The 16,838-nt window shown below is 47.5% G+C and overlaps 1 protein-coding gene across 2 annotated transcripts in view; it reads right to left on the reverse strand.

Annotated features, from left to right (window-relative positions):
• Window positions 1-4,798: 4,798 nt before the first annotated feature.
• Slc24a4 (solute carrier family 24 member 4) overlaps window positions 4,799-16,838 on the reverse strand; it is a 143,312-nt gene continuing 131,272 nt past the window's right edge. For both annotated transcript variants that reach the window (XM_075948727.1, XM_075948726.1), the window contains exons 15-17: window positions 12,738-12,850; window positions 12,246-12,311; window positions 4,799-10,940 (exon numbers count right to left, since the gene is read on the reverse strand). In XM_075948727.1, coding sequence (XP_075804842.1) covers window positions 10,788-10,940; window positions 12,246-12,311; window positions 12,738-12,850 — 332 coding nt within the window. In that variant the 3' untranslated portion in view covers window positions 4,799-10,787. The remainder of the gene's footprint in view (window positions 10,941-12,245; window positions 12,312-12,737; window positions 12,851-16,838) is intronic.

Raw genomic sequence — 16,838 nt, forward strand, 5'->3', positions numbered from 1 at the left:
TTGGTTTTCCCCTTCTTCCACGTGGGCTCTAGGGACCAAACTTGGGTTGTCAAGTTTGGTGGCACGTACCTTTAACACAGTGAGTCACTTTGCTGCTCCGTGGTGGGAAATTTTGCAGGGCTGCTCACACATCTGAACTCACCAGGACATATGCTTAAGTACAGGATTAATATGGGCAGATGAGATTTCAAAGTGGTGACTTTAAAAGTGCCATTTTGGCTGTTACGTTGTAAAAAGCAAAAAACAAAACAATCACTTTTACATTGTTTTCAAAAACCATTATCTGGTAACAGAGTGTCCATGGGACCAGGGATGGAATTCTGACTTGTACCTTTGTGATTTCCCTTTGGTAGTCAACAAAAGTATGTTCATTTATAGTATTTGTGTCATTTATCAGTTGCTAAGAGGTTGTTACAGCTGCAGGAGGCTGACAAAAAAAATCAGCAAGAACGACTTGTGGACATGCCGTCCTGAGTTTATTAGGAAGGGTATTGTGTAATTTATTATCATTAAAAATCAAAGCCCTGAGTCACTGTTGTCATTCAACCTGCTGACAATGTTGCAAACATTAAGTGCAGAGAGTCAGTTTTCTGGAAGATTCTTTTCTTGCCCCTCCTGACAATGTAGGATAGCCACAGAGAAGCCTGGACAGACCCAGCCCTGCTTGAACACTAGCTGCTGGTCGCAGGCTCAGGCAGGCTCTCCCCTGCCGGCCTAGCTGGGCCTTCCTTTTGGCAGCCCTGAGAATGAGGGGATGGAAAGAGACTTTGCAACAGTGACCTCTGGGAAGCTAAGCTACATTTTTGACAAGAGGCCAGTGGTTACATATTAAGCGGCTCAGCTTCTCCAAGCTAGCTCATCTGCCAGAAGGCAAGCCAGGAGGTCAGGCTCATCCCAGAGAGCAGAGTTCCCACCTAGAGCCAGGCAAATGCAGTCTTGCTGTGTGCCCAGGACGAGGGAAGGGAGACAGATCTGAAAGATGGAGAACTATGGCAACTTGGGAAGAGACTATTTGGATAAAGTCAGACTGAAACCTCTTGCCAGCTGAAAGGCAGATTTCAGCACAGTTAACATTTCCTTCAGGCCATTCTCCCTTCCCATCCACAAACCAGCTGTTTTCTAGGACTCTCCCAGCTACCCAGTTTATAGTAAAAGGTGCATTCTAATCTCCTTTGCAGTCCTCGTGGCTCCTGGTTTTACCTTATTAGGTTGGAGTCTCATCTATGGCACCTTAGGAACAACCGATAACTTTATTTATCAAAACAGATAGATAGATAAAAATAAAAATTTAAATAGAGACTATTTATTTAAGAAAGAGAGGGTCCCTTAAAAGCCCTTTAAGCAATGAAGTTCCAAGTCTCTAAAATCCTGTAGACAGTCACCACTAGAACATGTTATTTGAGAAACACACCTATGCTCTTGGGTGTGCCCTGCTTTTTCCCTGGGTGTTTTCTTCCTTTTTTTTTTTTAAATAAACTTCAACTTTACTTAACAATGGCTCATTCTAGAATTCTTCCCTGTGGCAAAGTCAAGGATCCCTCGTTAACTGAGTGAAGGTTCCTAAAGGATGCTAGCTGCAGTCCCTGGCTGTGTCCACTGCTGGGGCCACCGACACAAGGACAAGGACACTATGTGACAGGGTTCGTTTCTCCTCCCTCAGGGTTTGTGTATTCAATCTGTAGCTCTTTCTCCCTCACCCATGCATTCCTGGGTTAGAGGCTCAGGGATACATGGCGGAAACATTGTATATATAATGTTCGTTATCACTGAGGGATAAAAAAATCACCTCCAACATAACACCTTTAAACAATAACCCTCCCATTTTATATCATTTCTATGAATCAGGATGAATCTATGTCTTTTTTTTTTTTTAAAGATGGTGTTGCTATGGAGCCCAAATTGGCTTTGAGTTTGAGGTCTTCTTTCCCCAGTTGTTCAAGTGCTAGGATATGAGCCATCAACCACCAGATCCTTGCTTGGCTAAAAACTTGGGAGCAGCCCAACTGGTTGGTTCTGACTCAAGGTTGCTCATGAGGTTGTAGCCAAGATGAAGTCAGGTAGCCATTTAGGACTCTGGGGAAGAGGAAGTAGCCTAGAAGGATGCTGGGTACCAAGGAGCACATTGAACTTTCTCATCTATATGAACAAGAAGCAAACTCTCACCTCGTTTCCATCATGGTTTCTTAGAGTAAGCTTTTTTGTTTGTTTAGGCAGGGTCTCCCTATATCCTCCATGCTGACCTGGAACTCATAATCCCCCTGCCTCAGCGGCCCTATAATCCCTGAGGTTATAGGCAGGTGCCATCACATAAACCTTGGAGTAGGTTTCAAATGGGGCATCTTTGGGGGGTAGACCAGCATATGGAAAGACCTAGAAACAGGACCCTACCTCCACCTTTAGCTAGAGATGAGAAAAAAATGAATTACAGCCTGCAATAGCTTGAGTGCCCATGGTGGAAACTTCTGGAATTATTAGTCTCTCTCAGAGGCCTTTTCCCCTAGAGTCTAGGGCAGGGAGCCTTGTGTCTTTGAGGAGCTGGTTGTTCCTTAACTGCTTGGGGGAGGCAGTGATTGCTTCTTTTTCACTCTGTGGAATTGATTAGTGTCCAGCTCATTCTCCTTCGGGAGAATATCTACCTTCTCTGTGAATCACTGTGGTGTCCTCAGGCCGTCTTCTACATGAACCAGGGAGGCGTCTGTGAAGCTGTGACTGACAGTAAGCCGGGCATGATGAAGAGACATTTAGTCCTACCTGGTGGTCACCAGGCCATGGTCCCAGCCTGGGCTTCTGTTGTTCTCTCTGTTGAGACCCCTGGTCCTCAGGTAAAAGTATTCTCAAATGGGGAGTCACTCTCCTGGGTGCTGCTGAGGGCGTGTGGTTGCTAGGAGACAGCAGCTTTCTCTGCTTCAGACCACAGGGTCCAGCCTCTGTTCCATTCTTTTCATCCCCACTGTGTGGCCTTGGGCAAATTCCTTAAACTCCTGGGACCAACCTCCTCTTCTAAATGGTGGGTGTCCAGGAGCCCAGCCCTAGCAGCTCGTGAGGAGTCTGTATGCGAAGATTACTGCCTGCCAAGTAGCAGCATCGTGGCAAATGTGCTTTTTCATTTACTTCTTAAAATTTGGGGGGGGGGGTATTTTTATTATGAGTGTATTTGCTTGCATGCATGTCTGCGTACCACACGTGTACCTGGTGCCCTCAGAGGTTGGAAAGGGGCCTTAGAACCCATGAGCTAGAGTTACAGGTGATGGTTGACTCCAGGTGGGTGTTGGGAATCAAACCCAAGTCTTCTACAAGAGCATCAAGTGTTCTTAACTGCCGAGTATTTCAGCCCATGCTTATTTAGTGACCACACGGACTAGCAGGTTTCATTCTGGTGCTTTCATAGATAGGTTGTTTAGGTTGATCCTTCCCCACTCCATTTACCATTTCACCCCTTTCAACTTTCCACAAGTGCTCTATTAGCTCTATTACCCTTTCCACCTCCTCAACGCCCTTCCCCCTCTCTGGGGCCCCTACACACCCATCCCACATAGATACTATATATGATAGATATAGCTGTGGTGGTCCATGCCTTTAATACTGCACTTGAGAAGCAGAGGCAGGCAGATATCTTTGAGTTCAAGCCTGATCTACATAGGGAGCTCCAAGACAGCCAGAATCACAGAGACCCTGTCTCATGAAAAAATAAATAAATAAATAAAAATTAAAAGCTAGAACATATGAGAGAGAGAACATACAGTTGTATTTTAGTTTCTACAAATTTTTATAAACTTTTTATGGCTGAAATTCCACTAATTTATGCCACATTTTCTTTATCCATTCATTCTTTGATGAATTTCTAGGCTGATTCTACTTCCCTGCTATTGTGAACAGTGTAACAGCGAACACGCGTTACACAGAAAATACTCATCTCTGCGAGGCAGTGTGATGGCCTGGTGTGTCAAAGCACTTGCTGCAGAGGTTGGAAACTTGAGTTCAGTCTTTGGGATCCACATGGTGGAAGGAACGAACCGACGCCTACAAACTGTCTTCTCACCTCCACATGGGCTCTGTGGTGTGTACATGTGTCGCTTTCCCCAGTAAAGAAATATAATAAAACTGTTTTTTTTAAGAGTATCTCTGTGTGATGGCTCAGCCCTATAGCAATGCTGTTCTCAGGGAGAGATACTGCCTCAAAAAGTGAGGTGGGAAGTGACAGAAGACAGCATCTGATGTCGGTCTCCGGTCTCCAAACGCACACATGCACACCCAAACGTGTCCACATGTGCAGCACACACACATACACACACACAATTTCAAGATGGTAACAACTAAGCTGAAGCCCTGTAAAGTGTGTGGTGGGACACAGTGTGTGACCCAGCCTCACTAGGAAAGGGTGGGGCCCTCTGGACTCATCCCAGCTGGTCTAGGGGCACCACAAGCCCAACTTCATTATTTTAATTTCCAACCATTGTAATTAAAAGCTTCAACTTCTCATCCTTTTTTTTAAGTTTATTTTTTCTCAATATGCAAATAGGAATGGTTTCCAATGGCTGTTATTCCAGTGTAATTCTTTCCAAAAATCCAAAAATGCAAAACATGTCTGTGTCTATGGAAATGTGGATGGAAGGCCTATCAGGAGGGGGGCTTTGTGCTTGTTTGCTGTATTGATGTGTCCAGGGTTTTGGTATAGTGCATCACAACACAGACTGCTAGGCATCTTAGAAAGGTTTAGCTTCATATTTTACTCTAGTTTGTTTTTCTTCACAGCAAAAGTAAGTCATGCCAGTGCTTAGGAACCAGTAATATCAATTCATTCAAATTTAATGACAGTTTATTAAACTAAGAATCTCATATCACAGAGCATTCACAGTGCAGGAGGTCACAGTTATTGAAAAAATAAATAGCGGCATAAATATATTTATTATTTACAGCTTTCCAACCCCTTGCTCCTGCTCTGCCTGCCAGAGAATGAACAAAGATGGCACTGCTCAGCCCAGCATGCCACGGATGTCTTGTGAGCACTCAGCGGCATATGGATGGCCTCAGAAGTTCTCGGGCTGGAGTGCTTTTAAGGAGGCTCTTTAAGATTCAAGATTCCTCTCCTCTGCCTCTATCTGCTGTGACCTGGTCAGGCGAGGCTGTTTTTGAGAAAAGGTCCAAATCCCCTGGGAAGACTGTGCCCAGCCTGGCCCTTGGCATGTTGGATGTTCTTGGCCATCTCACGCCCAGCTCGCTTGGCAGTCCTACCTCTGCCCCTGGATCTGGCACAGCTGGCTGGCAGCCTTCTGTTGCCTCTGTGTAATCAGACATCAGGAAGGACTTTGGTGGGGAGGGCGCCCTTCCAGGAGAGAACGCTCTGAATGGCACATTCAGCCTCACCAACTAGCAGCCAACCCTCCACAGACTGGAGATCCCCAAAAGTCAGCCACAGTGGATCAGCCACAGCTTTGTCCGCCAGGTCCCCAAATGAGCTTGGTGCAGGTCAGGTGGAAGAAGCCTGAACGTAGTCACAGGTCCACAGCTCAGAGGGGTAGTTGTTCAAAGTGAGGCAGAACACCCAGCAGCTAGAACCCCCAGCAGAGCACCCACTTCACTTAAAGGAGCAGAGTGACCCTGTCTAGGTCTCAGGCACGGTCAGAAGTAGGAAAGTCCTCCTACTGGAAGAGGACTGCGTTCTTCCTCTGGAGTGGACCCCAAAACTTCCCTGCAGGAAATTCTAGAGTGATAAAGGGTGAGTGTTGTCTTAGACCTTTCCATAGTAGACAAAAGCTGATCACACCAAACCCCAAACCACATGGTCTCTTCTATTAATAGCTAAAAACAACAGATAAACTTGTTTTCTAAGGACGGAGCAGGGAAGGCCCAGGATCAAGGATTTTCTTGAACTCATGGATGGAAGAGCCACAAGTAGCATTGTGCCTGAGCAGTCACTGCTTGGCTTATGACAGTGCTGTGGAAAGAAATGTGGGTCATGCTGGCACCTATCCTGGGTGTTTACAAGGAGGAGGCAAGCCCTGGCCCCGTCAGTGTAATGGACAGACAAGCCACCCAGCCACAGCCTTGCCCTTCACAGAAGGAGACTGTGTTTTCAACGCTTAGACCCTTCCCAGAGTCCCCAGGACGACACCAGGGCACTCTAGAGGAGATTGGATTTCAGCCCTGCTGAGGGGCATGGGGGAAGCAATGCAACTTGGACAACTGGACAGGAAAGAGAGAAGGTAGAAGAGCTTTAGAAGCACAGGGTAAAAGACGCCTCGGCAGGGAGCCCTGACTCCCTAGCAGTGCTTGCATGGGTACGTGGGTGGGCGTGGGTATCTGAGGAGTCAGCCACATGGAAACTGGAAGGCTATACTGCTAATGCTCCCCCACCACTCCCAGGGTGACCAAAGCTTCTAGATCACTCAGCTGGCTTCCTTAAAATGATCGCCCCTCTTAGGGGGCAGAAGTGGAGAAATGTGTCCCCTTTTCCAGCCGCATGTAGGCATGCATTTGCTTGTACTCGGTGGCACTGTGACGAAGGGACATTATCCCAAGTCCAGACAGGAAGGGAATCACAAGGCTAGTACTCAGGTTGAGGCTGCTTTTACCAAAAAAAATAACCATCAGCAGTGTCCAACGCACAGCTCTGGGGCACAGCGATTTGTAAACCTACTTAAAACATTAGGAGATTTGGGGGGCTATTATATATATACATATATGTGTATGTATATAATCTGGGTATAAGATATATATATTTGGTAACATGACAGCATGTATGTGACATGTGTGTGAACTCTGTAGCTGATGCCGTGGCTTCAAAGATGCCAACCATGGACCACCCTGCTGACTGTGCCCTGGGAACCTGCCTTTTAGGCATCCGTGCTCTGCAGCAAAGCAAAACCTCATGCAAGCTAGACTGGAAGAAGGCAGGCTGTGTTCACAGAGTCCCCTCTTCTGTGCCCTGTGGGCAGAGACCACAAATGTCTCTCTCCTGTGGCCACAGAATTGACAGTGGAAAGAGTTGCCTAGAAAATAGGAAGGCCCCCTTCTCTAGACCAGTGCTTCTCAACCTTCCTATGGTTAATGGACCCTTTAATGCGGCTCCTCATGTTGTGGGGAAGCCCAACCATAAAATTATTTTCATTGCTACTTCAATCTTGCTACTGTTATGAATCATAATGTAAATATCTGTGTTTTCTGATGGTTTTAGGTGCCCCTGTGAAAAGGTCATTTGACCCCCCCCCCCCAGAGGGGTTGAGATTCACAGGTTGAGAACTGCTGCGCTAGACTTTGAGGAAGCCTAGTTGGGGTATGAGTTTTGAGGGGCTCATGAGATGTGATAAGCTGCAGAGACCAGAGAACCAAGGTGAAGTGGTCACACCTGGAGAAAGTCTACACAGGGACAGAGGGATCTGGGCTTAGGGAGACAGGGCCTTAGGTAGTCAACTGGTAGGAATCAGGACTTCTTGTCACTCAAGAGGAGAACATTTTCAAAAATGTCTAGAACTTTCTATGTACACGTCCTTGCATCTGAGCCATCCCAGGGTATGGATTCCCTCAGGATGTGTCCTGGATACATCTGGTCACTGCCCTAGAGAAGGACAACCCCTGTGGAGATTGTGTTGGGAGACATCAGAGCTCCTCTGGCAAGCATTTGAAACCTGGCTGATGGGTTCAGTCTCCTGGCAATTTTAACTCTAACCAGCAAGTTCTTTGTCCTGTAAGCACCTACCTAGAGCGCAGCCATGTTTTCCATCCACTTACAAGGCTAACTTACAATTAGGGAAAGGCAGGTGGCAAAGAGAGGCCCGAGCCTTCCCCCAGGGGCCCAGGCAGTGTTGGGATAGTGTGCAGGTGTGGACATAGTGCCCTGGTGGGTTCAAAGGAATGTACTACTCGCTGCTGATTTTCAGGGGAAGACAAGCCAAGGTGGACTAGAAGGCCACTGATCTAGTATGGGACAAGAGCAGTACAACTTTACAGTCAAGGGAGTGGGGAGGCCAAAGGAGTCCAGCGCTGTGTTGGACTCTCTCCTGCTTTCCCAGGAGGAATGATCCAAACCCCTCTTGGTCCCCAGGTTGCCCCACCTGTAAAGGATTCAGGGAGGAGAGAGGCTGGGAGAGAGACAGACATAATTGAACATAGAAATTTATGCTTGTTTTTCTGCCTCCGAAGAGACAAGAAGCTAAGTGTATTTTTTTTTAACTGTATTTCTTTCGAAGCAAAAATAATTACACCATGCTAACTTAACTTTAGGGATAAAATAAAGTAATTCTGTATAGCAATGGAAGCATGTTTTTTTTAAAGAAGGCCTATATTACCAAATAAATATTTAAACTCATGAGGAAAAAGTATTTGGTTAAAAACAGAGAAATTTTGACTTTCAGCCTGTGGTTTCCTGGACATGAGAGATGCCCAGAGCCTTTGAGGTGCATCGGCACATTAAAGACCAGAGGCAACAGCCAGACGCGTGCTCTACATACTGTGAACACAATTCTCCATTTCTAACTGCGGTTGTGAGACACTTTCCAGCCTCCAGCAGATTCTGAAGGAGGGGGAAGGCTGGGGTGTTCTCTGAAAGCCATACGAGGACCCAGAGGATCAAAACACAGTGCAGACCCGCGGAGGCTGTGGCTTGTGCTCTAACAACATCTAAGAAAGAGCATTTGGTCTTTTTTTTTTCAGGAGAAGCTAGGGACATTCAATAAGGGCAGGTATTAGAATATGATTTGGAAAACTTCTAGGTAAATTAAATATTCCATGGGGTCCTGAGCCAGGAACTAAGATTCATACATCTCCACTCAGGGCAACGTCAGACTCATGCCACTGTGCCAGCCTGGCTAATCAGGGGTCCTAGCTAATTTGGGAGGGGTGATGGGTACCTTTGGCCCCAGCTTTGCTACATCCTGCAGCTAAACTAGATCTACTTGACGGCAATTGCTGATGAAATAAGAATAATCCAAGCTTACATTTTAGAGCAGTTAGGGGGCTCCAAGGGGAGACAGAAGCACTCAGAGCTAGCACGTGCCTGTGAAAGGGAGTTGTGTGTGTGTGTGTGTGTGTGTGTGTGTGTGTGTGTTTGGTGTGTGTGGTACACGAGCTACTAGGGCCTAGAGTAACTCTGAAGCCTCTTGTAGCTTGAGTTTATACTGAGGCGCACCTTCAGGCTCCTTCCCTCAGGTTTAACTATTCTTTTTAAGGGAAATTCTGCTGTCTCACTCTGAAGACCACTGAGCTTATCCAGACAGACAGAAAGCAGAGCCTGGACTCAGTTGAGCCTTCTAATACTGATGTGAACCTCGAATTGAAGGCTGGTAATGGGAGCGAGGTCTCATCATAGTTCTGCCTAAGGGAGCACAAGCCTGAATACTTCGTCCCCTAAAATGCAGAGAATATCGCTACAGACTCCACCATGGGCCCAGAAGGACTCTGCTGCTGGATTTGCAGTGGCCACCAAGGTTAAAATCGTTAAAAACCTCTCTCTCATTACCCTGGGTCATCCCCATGCCTTCTACTGTGCAAAATAGCTCAGTATTCAAAGTGCATCAGACCTGATAGACTTTTGCAATAGAAACATTAAAAAAATAAAAACCTCACTATATAAAATTGATTTGTGCTTTCTCATTAGAATCCAGGAATGGTTTATAGTCGCGAATCTGTCACACAGAGATTTCAGAGCTACGAAGCAGTCAAGCATCGTTTCGTGTTTGCCTGTGTTTGGGTCCATCGCCCATCCCTGGCCTTGCCTGTGAAGTCGAAACACTTAGCTCTAAAACTTCTACGGTCCGTTTCTCATACTTGGCTTCAGCCAACCAGGACAGAGGGGTCTGTGGATGCTCTCTCTTGTCATTAACCATCACTTCTGCAATTGGGCATGGAAAAAGCTGGGTCCTTCAGGGTGGTGTGGGAAGTAGAGCATTAACAGAGAAGTTGACAGGCCCGAAGGGGCGGTGCGTGGCATCCTAAGGTCTGAAATTGTCGCTGGGACCACATTCCCCACTGTGTCTCCGAGTTAGCACCCATTTCTGTGTGTTTGTCCACCTTTTTTCTATATTCCAAACCAAATTGTCTTGGAGCCAGCACAAGATGACACACAAAAGGTTCATTTTTTTTTTTCTCCAAGGGTAACCATTTTGGTCCCTGCCAATGATCCTTTTGTGGAATGATATTCTTCAAGTATGATGATCTATGTGATGTTTTATTTTTAATATTTCATTGCTCATCTTTTGAGTGTGTCAATAAAAAAGGATAACAGTATTTGCTTGCTTTTCTCTCCTCTACTGGGAAATGATGTGTCCACACTTCCTAATTTTTTTCTATAACTGCAGTGGTCTGAATCCCCTGCAGGTGAATGCCTTGTCTCTTCCAAGTTTCCGTGTTCCCAGAAGAGCTGGATGCTCATGGTGACACACTCTGCCTTCTCCGGACCCAGAGGTGACACTTGCCAATCACAGTCCTACTATGCGCTCATCTAGGATACCTGTTCACTGACTGACTCAGTTCTGAGCCCATGGAACAGAAAGACACACGGCACACGAAAGTCCTGGCGACTAAAGTGCGCAAGAGAGAAGAGACACGATGTGTCCCCACAGTCGGCAGCCAAGAGAGTCTGTGGAGCTGCTCAAATAATGCCTGGCCCCTGACATGCAGAAACAGATGCCCTGTGGCCAGGCCCATGACCAAAATCATGGTTGCCCTTCCTTCCAGCTCATGAAAGAATTGACAGCGGCTGCCAAGGCAGGAGAGACCTGTGAGGAGAAGGAGAGAGAGAAGATGCCAGCATCATGGTGGCCACAGCAATTTCCCCGGGCAACAGCTCGGCTTTAGTCGTCTTCTCGGCACATGGGCAAGTTGACAAAGGTAAAGACATTAAACTCTATCATTATGGAGAAGCACAGGAAGACAGCATAGAGGACCAGCACGTAGATGCCCAGCTTCCGGTCCAGGCGCCATTTGTTGAGGTGGATGCCAAGGACCTGAAAGGAGACAAGTGGAGAGCTAGGCTTGGTGAGGCCAAGAGACCCAAAGGCCTTTTTTCACCAAACCTAACAGTGTAGACTCCAGATTTTATAAAATGTTCAAGACTCCAGTCTAGTTGAGACTAGACTCTGGTTGAATCCACAGTCGCCAGTCTCCCACACTGGCCCTCCGCTAGGACACAGGCTACTTCCTCACAGTACGACATGTCTTCACCATTGCCCTTCTCTAAGGAAACCAGACCTTCCCCTTTGCCTCAGAACTTGGCATTATAACTGTTCCCCTCAAGCACATTTCCCAGGCGCATTGGAGCCATTCTGTGTGAACTTCTGCTTGGCCCCACCCTGCCGCTTTGCTGTGCATACATTGGGGGAACAAGCTCCCTGACTCAGGCTTTTCTGGAATGGACCACATCTGTCTCCCCAGAGCATAGAGCTCTGTAAAGACAGAGCAACCTGGCTTCAAACCAGAGTTTTGTTGCTTGCTAACTCCATGACCTTGTGCAACTCCTGAGCCTTAATTTCTTCTGCAAAATGGGAATAATAGTACCTTCCTCATCAGGAGTGGCAAGGGCTGAATCAAATGCCACAGAGAAAAAGTGCACAGCCTACGTCTGTGCAGGAGAGCCGGGAGGATCGCACTGTCGTTACGTGTTATCCCGAGGACTATCATGCCCCCCGTTTGTCAGCTCAGCATGTGAGGAGAATTTCTCTCTCACTGGACCAGTCAGAAAGAAATGAAATGTAACCATGTGACATGACAACCCTAGAGACATTTTTGTATGTGTGTGTGTGCGTGCACATAGGGGCATACATGTATGTGGGTACATGTAAAGCCCGGAGGACAATCTTGGCTATCATTTCTCAAATGTTATTTACTTCCTTTTGAGATAAAGTCTCTCACTAAACCTGGAACATTCTAACGTGGCTAGGTTGGGTGGCCAGAGAGCCTCTAAGGACCTGCCTGTCTCTGTTTTCCTTACTCTTGAATTGTAAGTGTGTGCACCATTAGGACCCCTTATTTTAACAACATAGGTTCTGGGACTCAAACTCAGGTCCTTGGCCTTCACTGACCAAGCTCACTGCCCTGGTTCCCTGGTGACATCTTATTTGCTCAGGATGAAGTACCATGGTGGCTGCAGTTGCTCTTGGAAGAGAGAGAGAGAGGGTTTTGGCTATTTTCGAGCATACACATCTCCTTGGCAGAGATGTATACATTTGCCAAATAAGATGTATAGGTGTGCACCACCCTGGACTGGATGGAATGAAATGTGCACAGTGGTCCCATTTGAAGCTAAAACTCACAGTGAGAGCGACGGAGCCCAGCAGCAGCACCACGGAATAGACGAGACCCCGGCTGTTGATCTTCACCTGGGAAGCGAAGCACACAAAGCTTGAGTTGCTTGGCCAGTCTATTCCAAAAGCCCAGCCCTCTTCAGAATATTCATTCTCTCCTCTCAGAAACACAGGGCTTCCTCAGACGAGCATGCAGGAATGGTCAGGACCTCATACAAGGGGGAGCCTCAGGTTCAAGTCTACAGGGCTCATCAGGAAGTGGCCCAGGATGGGGAGAGGTGCTAGTGGGCTTAAGCTAAAGCAAGAGACAGCGATTAGCATGTAGTAAGCATGGACTCCTTCTTCAGATAGGACTAGGCTGTTCTAGAAGCCATCAAAGAGAGCGGGAGCTAAGGACAAAGGGTAACACATCTCTCCAGAGCTCCAGGCTGGAACTGGGTGGGCACCATCCTTCCCCCGGAAACATACCTATGCCCTTCTTTAGGAAGTGGCAGGACTTACTGTGGATCCATAATTAATAACCATGGTCTGCAGGCCCCACGGGATGCCAAGCCCCACCAGAATGTCAAACACGTTGCTTCCGATGGTGTTAGACACTGCCATGTCTCCAAGGCCTGGGGGATAAGCAACACATTCCTTCCATCAGGAGTTGGTCTCAGGGAACCCCCATTCCCTCTCTGAACCCCTCTATCAGTGCTGTTCAAGGGAAGGGAGTCCCTCATGGACTCTATGTTTGTAAACATTTCTGTGAGGTCTAAGACTCCCCTTTCTTTCAGGAGATCTACAGGACCCATTTGTGAGCTGAATCCGTATGTGGACGTCCTAACCCCACAGCAGCACTTCAGAAATGGCCTTATTTGGAGGGAATGGGTTATGATGAAGGTTATGATGACTGGTATCCTAGGAAAAGGAGAAACCCAGGTATCAACAGTACACAGAAGGAAACCACGCAAGCACAAAGGGGGCCAGGTGGAGCTAGGAGAGGAAAAGGAGTCTCCCTCATAGCTGCCGAAGGTGCCAGCCCTGCCCACCCCTGAACTTGACTTTCTAGCTTCCAGAAATGTTAGGTGTAAATTCTGTTTGCCCCTCTGCCAATACCGGTTCTAGCAGAAGAACACAGGTTCCTCCATTATCCTCCTGTCAGGTTCAGCTGCCATTGTCAAGGGCCCACCGCCGGCTCTGCCTCCTTTAGTTCCCCCATCTATGCTGGGTTTGGGTCATGTGGCAGGTGACCAAGGGCTAACACTTTGCCAGAGGCTCAGACTCAGGATGCTGGTCTAGTATCCTTCTACGAAGCCATTATGTATATTTGTGCCTAGACAGTGGCATCCATGACCTTATCTGGGGACCACATAGTATCAACTCTTACATTCCAGTGGTTTCTGAAGGTTGACCTTTCTCTTTCTAATCAGTGGTCATTGTTCTCCTTCCTGTCCCACTGTCCAAGATCCTGTTGGTCACAAAGCTGAGGCACTTCCTCTCTTGAGGTGGGGATCACAAATTAGAACAAATTTTAAGAAAAGACTCAGGTTGGCTGAACTCTGACGTTGAAAGCCGGCACCCACAAATGTGGGCACAGAAGGGAATATAGACACGATGGTAGCTGTGACATTCATCATCAAGTCTGTCCAGCATCCAGACCTGCCTCTTCACTACCCTCCCGTTTGCCCGGCCACTCCTTCTCCCTCGTTCTCACTGCTGTCCTCTGATGACCCCCAGCACATGCCTCTTCCTCCTTGGTAAGAAGAACTTTAGAATCTTGGCAGCTTAGGGCTCTGAGGTCTGGATTTCCATGACCCTGGACTACTAGGCTCTTAGCCTCTAGCAACTTAAAGCAACGTGCAGTGATTGTTTGGGACCAGCTACTTGTACCTGGTGAGGACAGGCTAAAGATGTTGGAATTTAGAGACAGAAAGTGGAGGTAGGGGAGTGGGCTGGGGGATGAGTACATCTCTCTGAGCTGCACAGGTGACTGGAAGCCTTAGGGCAGTGTACACCTTAATGAACACACAAGTCTCCTGGGGCTTTTGTAACCTGCAGGGCCGTTGCAGGGCCTGAGGGTCTGGGTGCAATGTGAGCGCCCCAGTCAACACGGACAGGGCTTTGCTTTGACTTGCAGGGAGCCTGTAGGGAGGCCTGATGCAAAGCTCTCATCAGAGACCCTATGTGATCTCCTGCTTCACGTAGTTGACTTTGAATGGGGGCCTTTGTCACAGAGAAGTTTCTAACCCTGACCATGTCCTCTGGGTTCTGTGGATCACATCACTGTTACCTTATGACTGCTTTGCACCCCAAGTCCCGACCCCATTCACACTTCTCCTGCTGTAGATAGAGGAGCCAGCATCCTACAATAGGGCTCTGCTTGTCCCTTGTTCCTAAATAAGACCCTTCGTTGGCAATGCTTCCTCCTAGTCAGGGTTTAAACCAAACATCCTTCTGTCTTGTCTTTCCCTGGCGCCCACTCAGGGCTCACTTTGTCACCTGTGTGCTGTGGAGTATGCATGAGACTGACTTTGCCCAGGTTCATGTGCCTGAATGCCAGCAAGGCCCCCGCGTTGTTCAGCGTTCTTTTTGCTTTCTATATTCATGTATGGAGCTGCCCCCACCCTGCCTCCACTTCACGGTCACGCAAAGCCCCTGACTGAGGATTTTTACAGATGCCATCAAATGAATGAAGTTATACAGAATCAAGCAGGCTCGAATCCAGCAACAACTGTTCTTATAAGAAGGCAGCGTGGCTACAGAAACACAGCCTGTAACAACAGAAACAGCCTAAGGTGTACAGCTACCGGCCCAGGAAGCCAAAGAGCTGCAGTTCACAGGAGGAGCCAAGCAGGCTCTTCCTGGACCATGAAGAGTGGGCAGGCCTCACAGGCACCAGGCACCAGACCCCAGGTTTCAGACTTTGAGTAAGTGTTGATCTGCCCTAGGAAGCAAACACTAATGTCAAAGGTCACCCAATTAAATTCCATTCCCCTCAGCTGTAACATGAATGGGGCCGGGCCTATTTGTTTGTTGGGGTTTTTGTTTGCCTGGTGCCCCATGACTGTTTAGCCCCAAAGAAAATCACACATAGGTCTCCATAAATTATAAGCTGATTGGCCCATTAGCTCTAGCACTGGTTAACTCTCACATCTTGATTAACCCATTTTTATGATCTATGTTAGCCATGTGGCTCAGCACCTTTTTTAGTGGTGCAGCTCACATCCTGCTGCTTCGGTGATCTGGGCAGGAGTGGGAGCAATCAACTTCCTCCTTCCCAGAGTTCTCCTGTTCTCATTACATCATTTCTACTTTCTGTCTGGTTTTCCCGCCTATATTTTCTGGCCAATCAGCATTTATTTAAAACATGATTGACAGATTACAGACAATTCTCCTGCACCACTCAGCTGCTGCTTCCAATGGCCTCTAACTCTCTGTCAGGCTCCTGCCTACCTCACGGTCTCACGCCGCCTTCTCTTCGTGCCGTCTTGTCAGCCTTTGTATGTCTTGAAGGAATGTGTCCTTATTTCCAGAGCCAACCTTTCTCCATGGTGCTCCCTCTTCTCCTGTCTCCTGAAGGTACTCCTACTGTCTGGCCTCCCCCTCCCATGGACTTTTAAACTTTTGCCTCCCAGGAAGCCATGTGCGAGCCCAGTATGGGATGCTCTCTCCTTGGTAGAGAGGCGCTTAAGGATGAAGGGCAGGCTTAGCAGCTCTTTGGTTTTGCCATCAAGAATTGTGAATCACTCCCCATTTTGCTCAACCTGGGTCACTTCATAAGCCCAAAAGAAAACCAATATACAAAGCAAAGCGCCTCCCAACTTCTGGAATGCAGAGCAGGAAAGTTCCATTGTTTAGGGTTTTCATGATACCTTCTGGAGACAGACATGGTTCTCATTTGTTATGGCTTAAATCTAAAACGTTTCCAATAGGCTCACATCCTGAACACGTGGTCCTCAGATGGTGGCACTGTTTGGGGACACCGTGGAGCCACTGGGAAGTGGACTCTAACTTGTGAAAGTAGGTCACTGCTTCCGGTCCCTGGTTACAACCCACCATGATGTTGAGATCCCCTACCACCCACGTTGAGTGCCACGTTCGTCCAATGCCACGTTCTACCCTGCAGCCCCTGTTAAAATGGGCTGAGCTCTCGGGAAACCAGGAGCAAAGATAATGCTTTCTTCCCTTAGGTCATTTTGATCAGGTAATTTGGCCACAGCAGCTACAAAAGTAACTAATGTATATAATCCCTCATTTGCTGTTGACTTCCAAGTTGAGGTTCCGTTCTCAATTCATACAGTAACCTCAGGACACGTCTCCTTTAAAACAACCACATAGGAACACCCTTCGAAAGATCTAGGGGAGTCCATCTTTGTATTAGCAGTAGTGTGGCTTTTTCTTCTGGGCATATCAAGATTGTTCCATATCCATCATGGAACAGAGATAACCTTGGCCCTATAGTCATAACAACAACTTGAGGAGAACAATACAGTGACAATTGGGCCTATGGTTAACTTCTCAAGCAGGAGAGGAATTCCACCACCACTTGCTCCTACCTCCTGGCTATACAAGGCCTATCGGCTCCAGCATCCCCCTCCCCACCACTCACCCCTGCCTCCT

Source organism: Microtus pennsylvanicus, chromosome 14, assembly GCF_037038515.1.
Source record: "Microtus pennsylvanicus isolate mMicPen1 chromosome 14, mMicPen1.hap1, whole genome shotgun sequence".
Lineage (NCBI taxonomy): Eukaryota > Metazoa > Chordata > Mammalia > Rodentia > Cricetidae > Microtus > Microtus pennsylvanicus.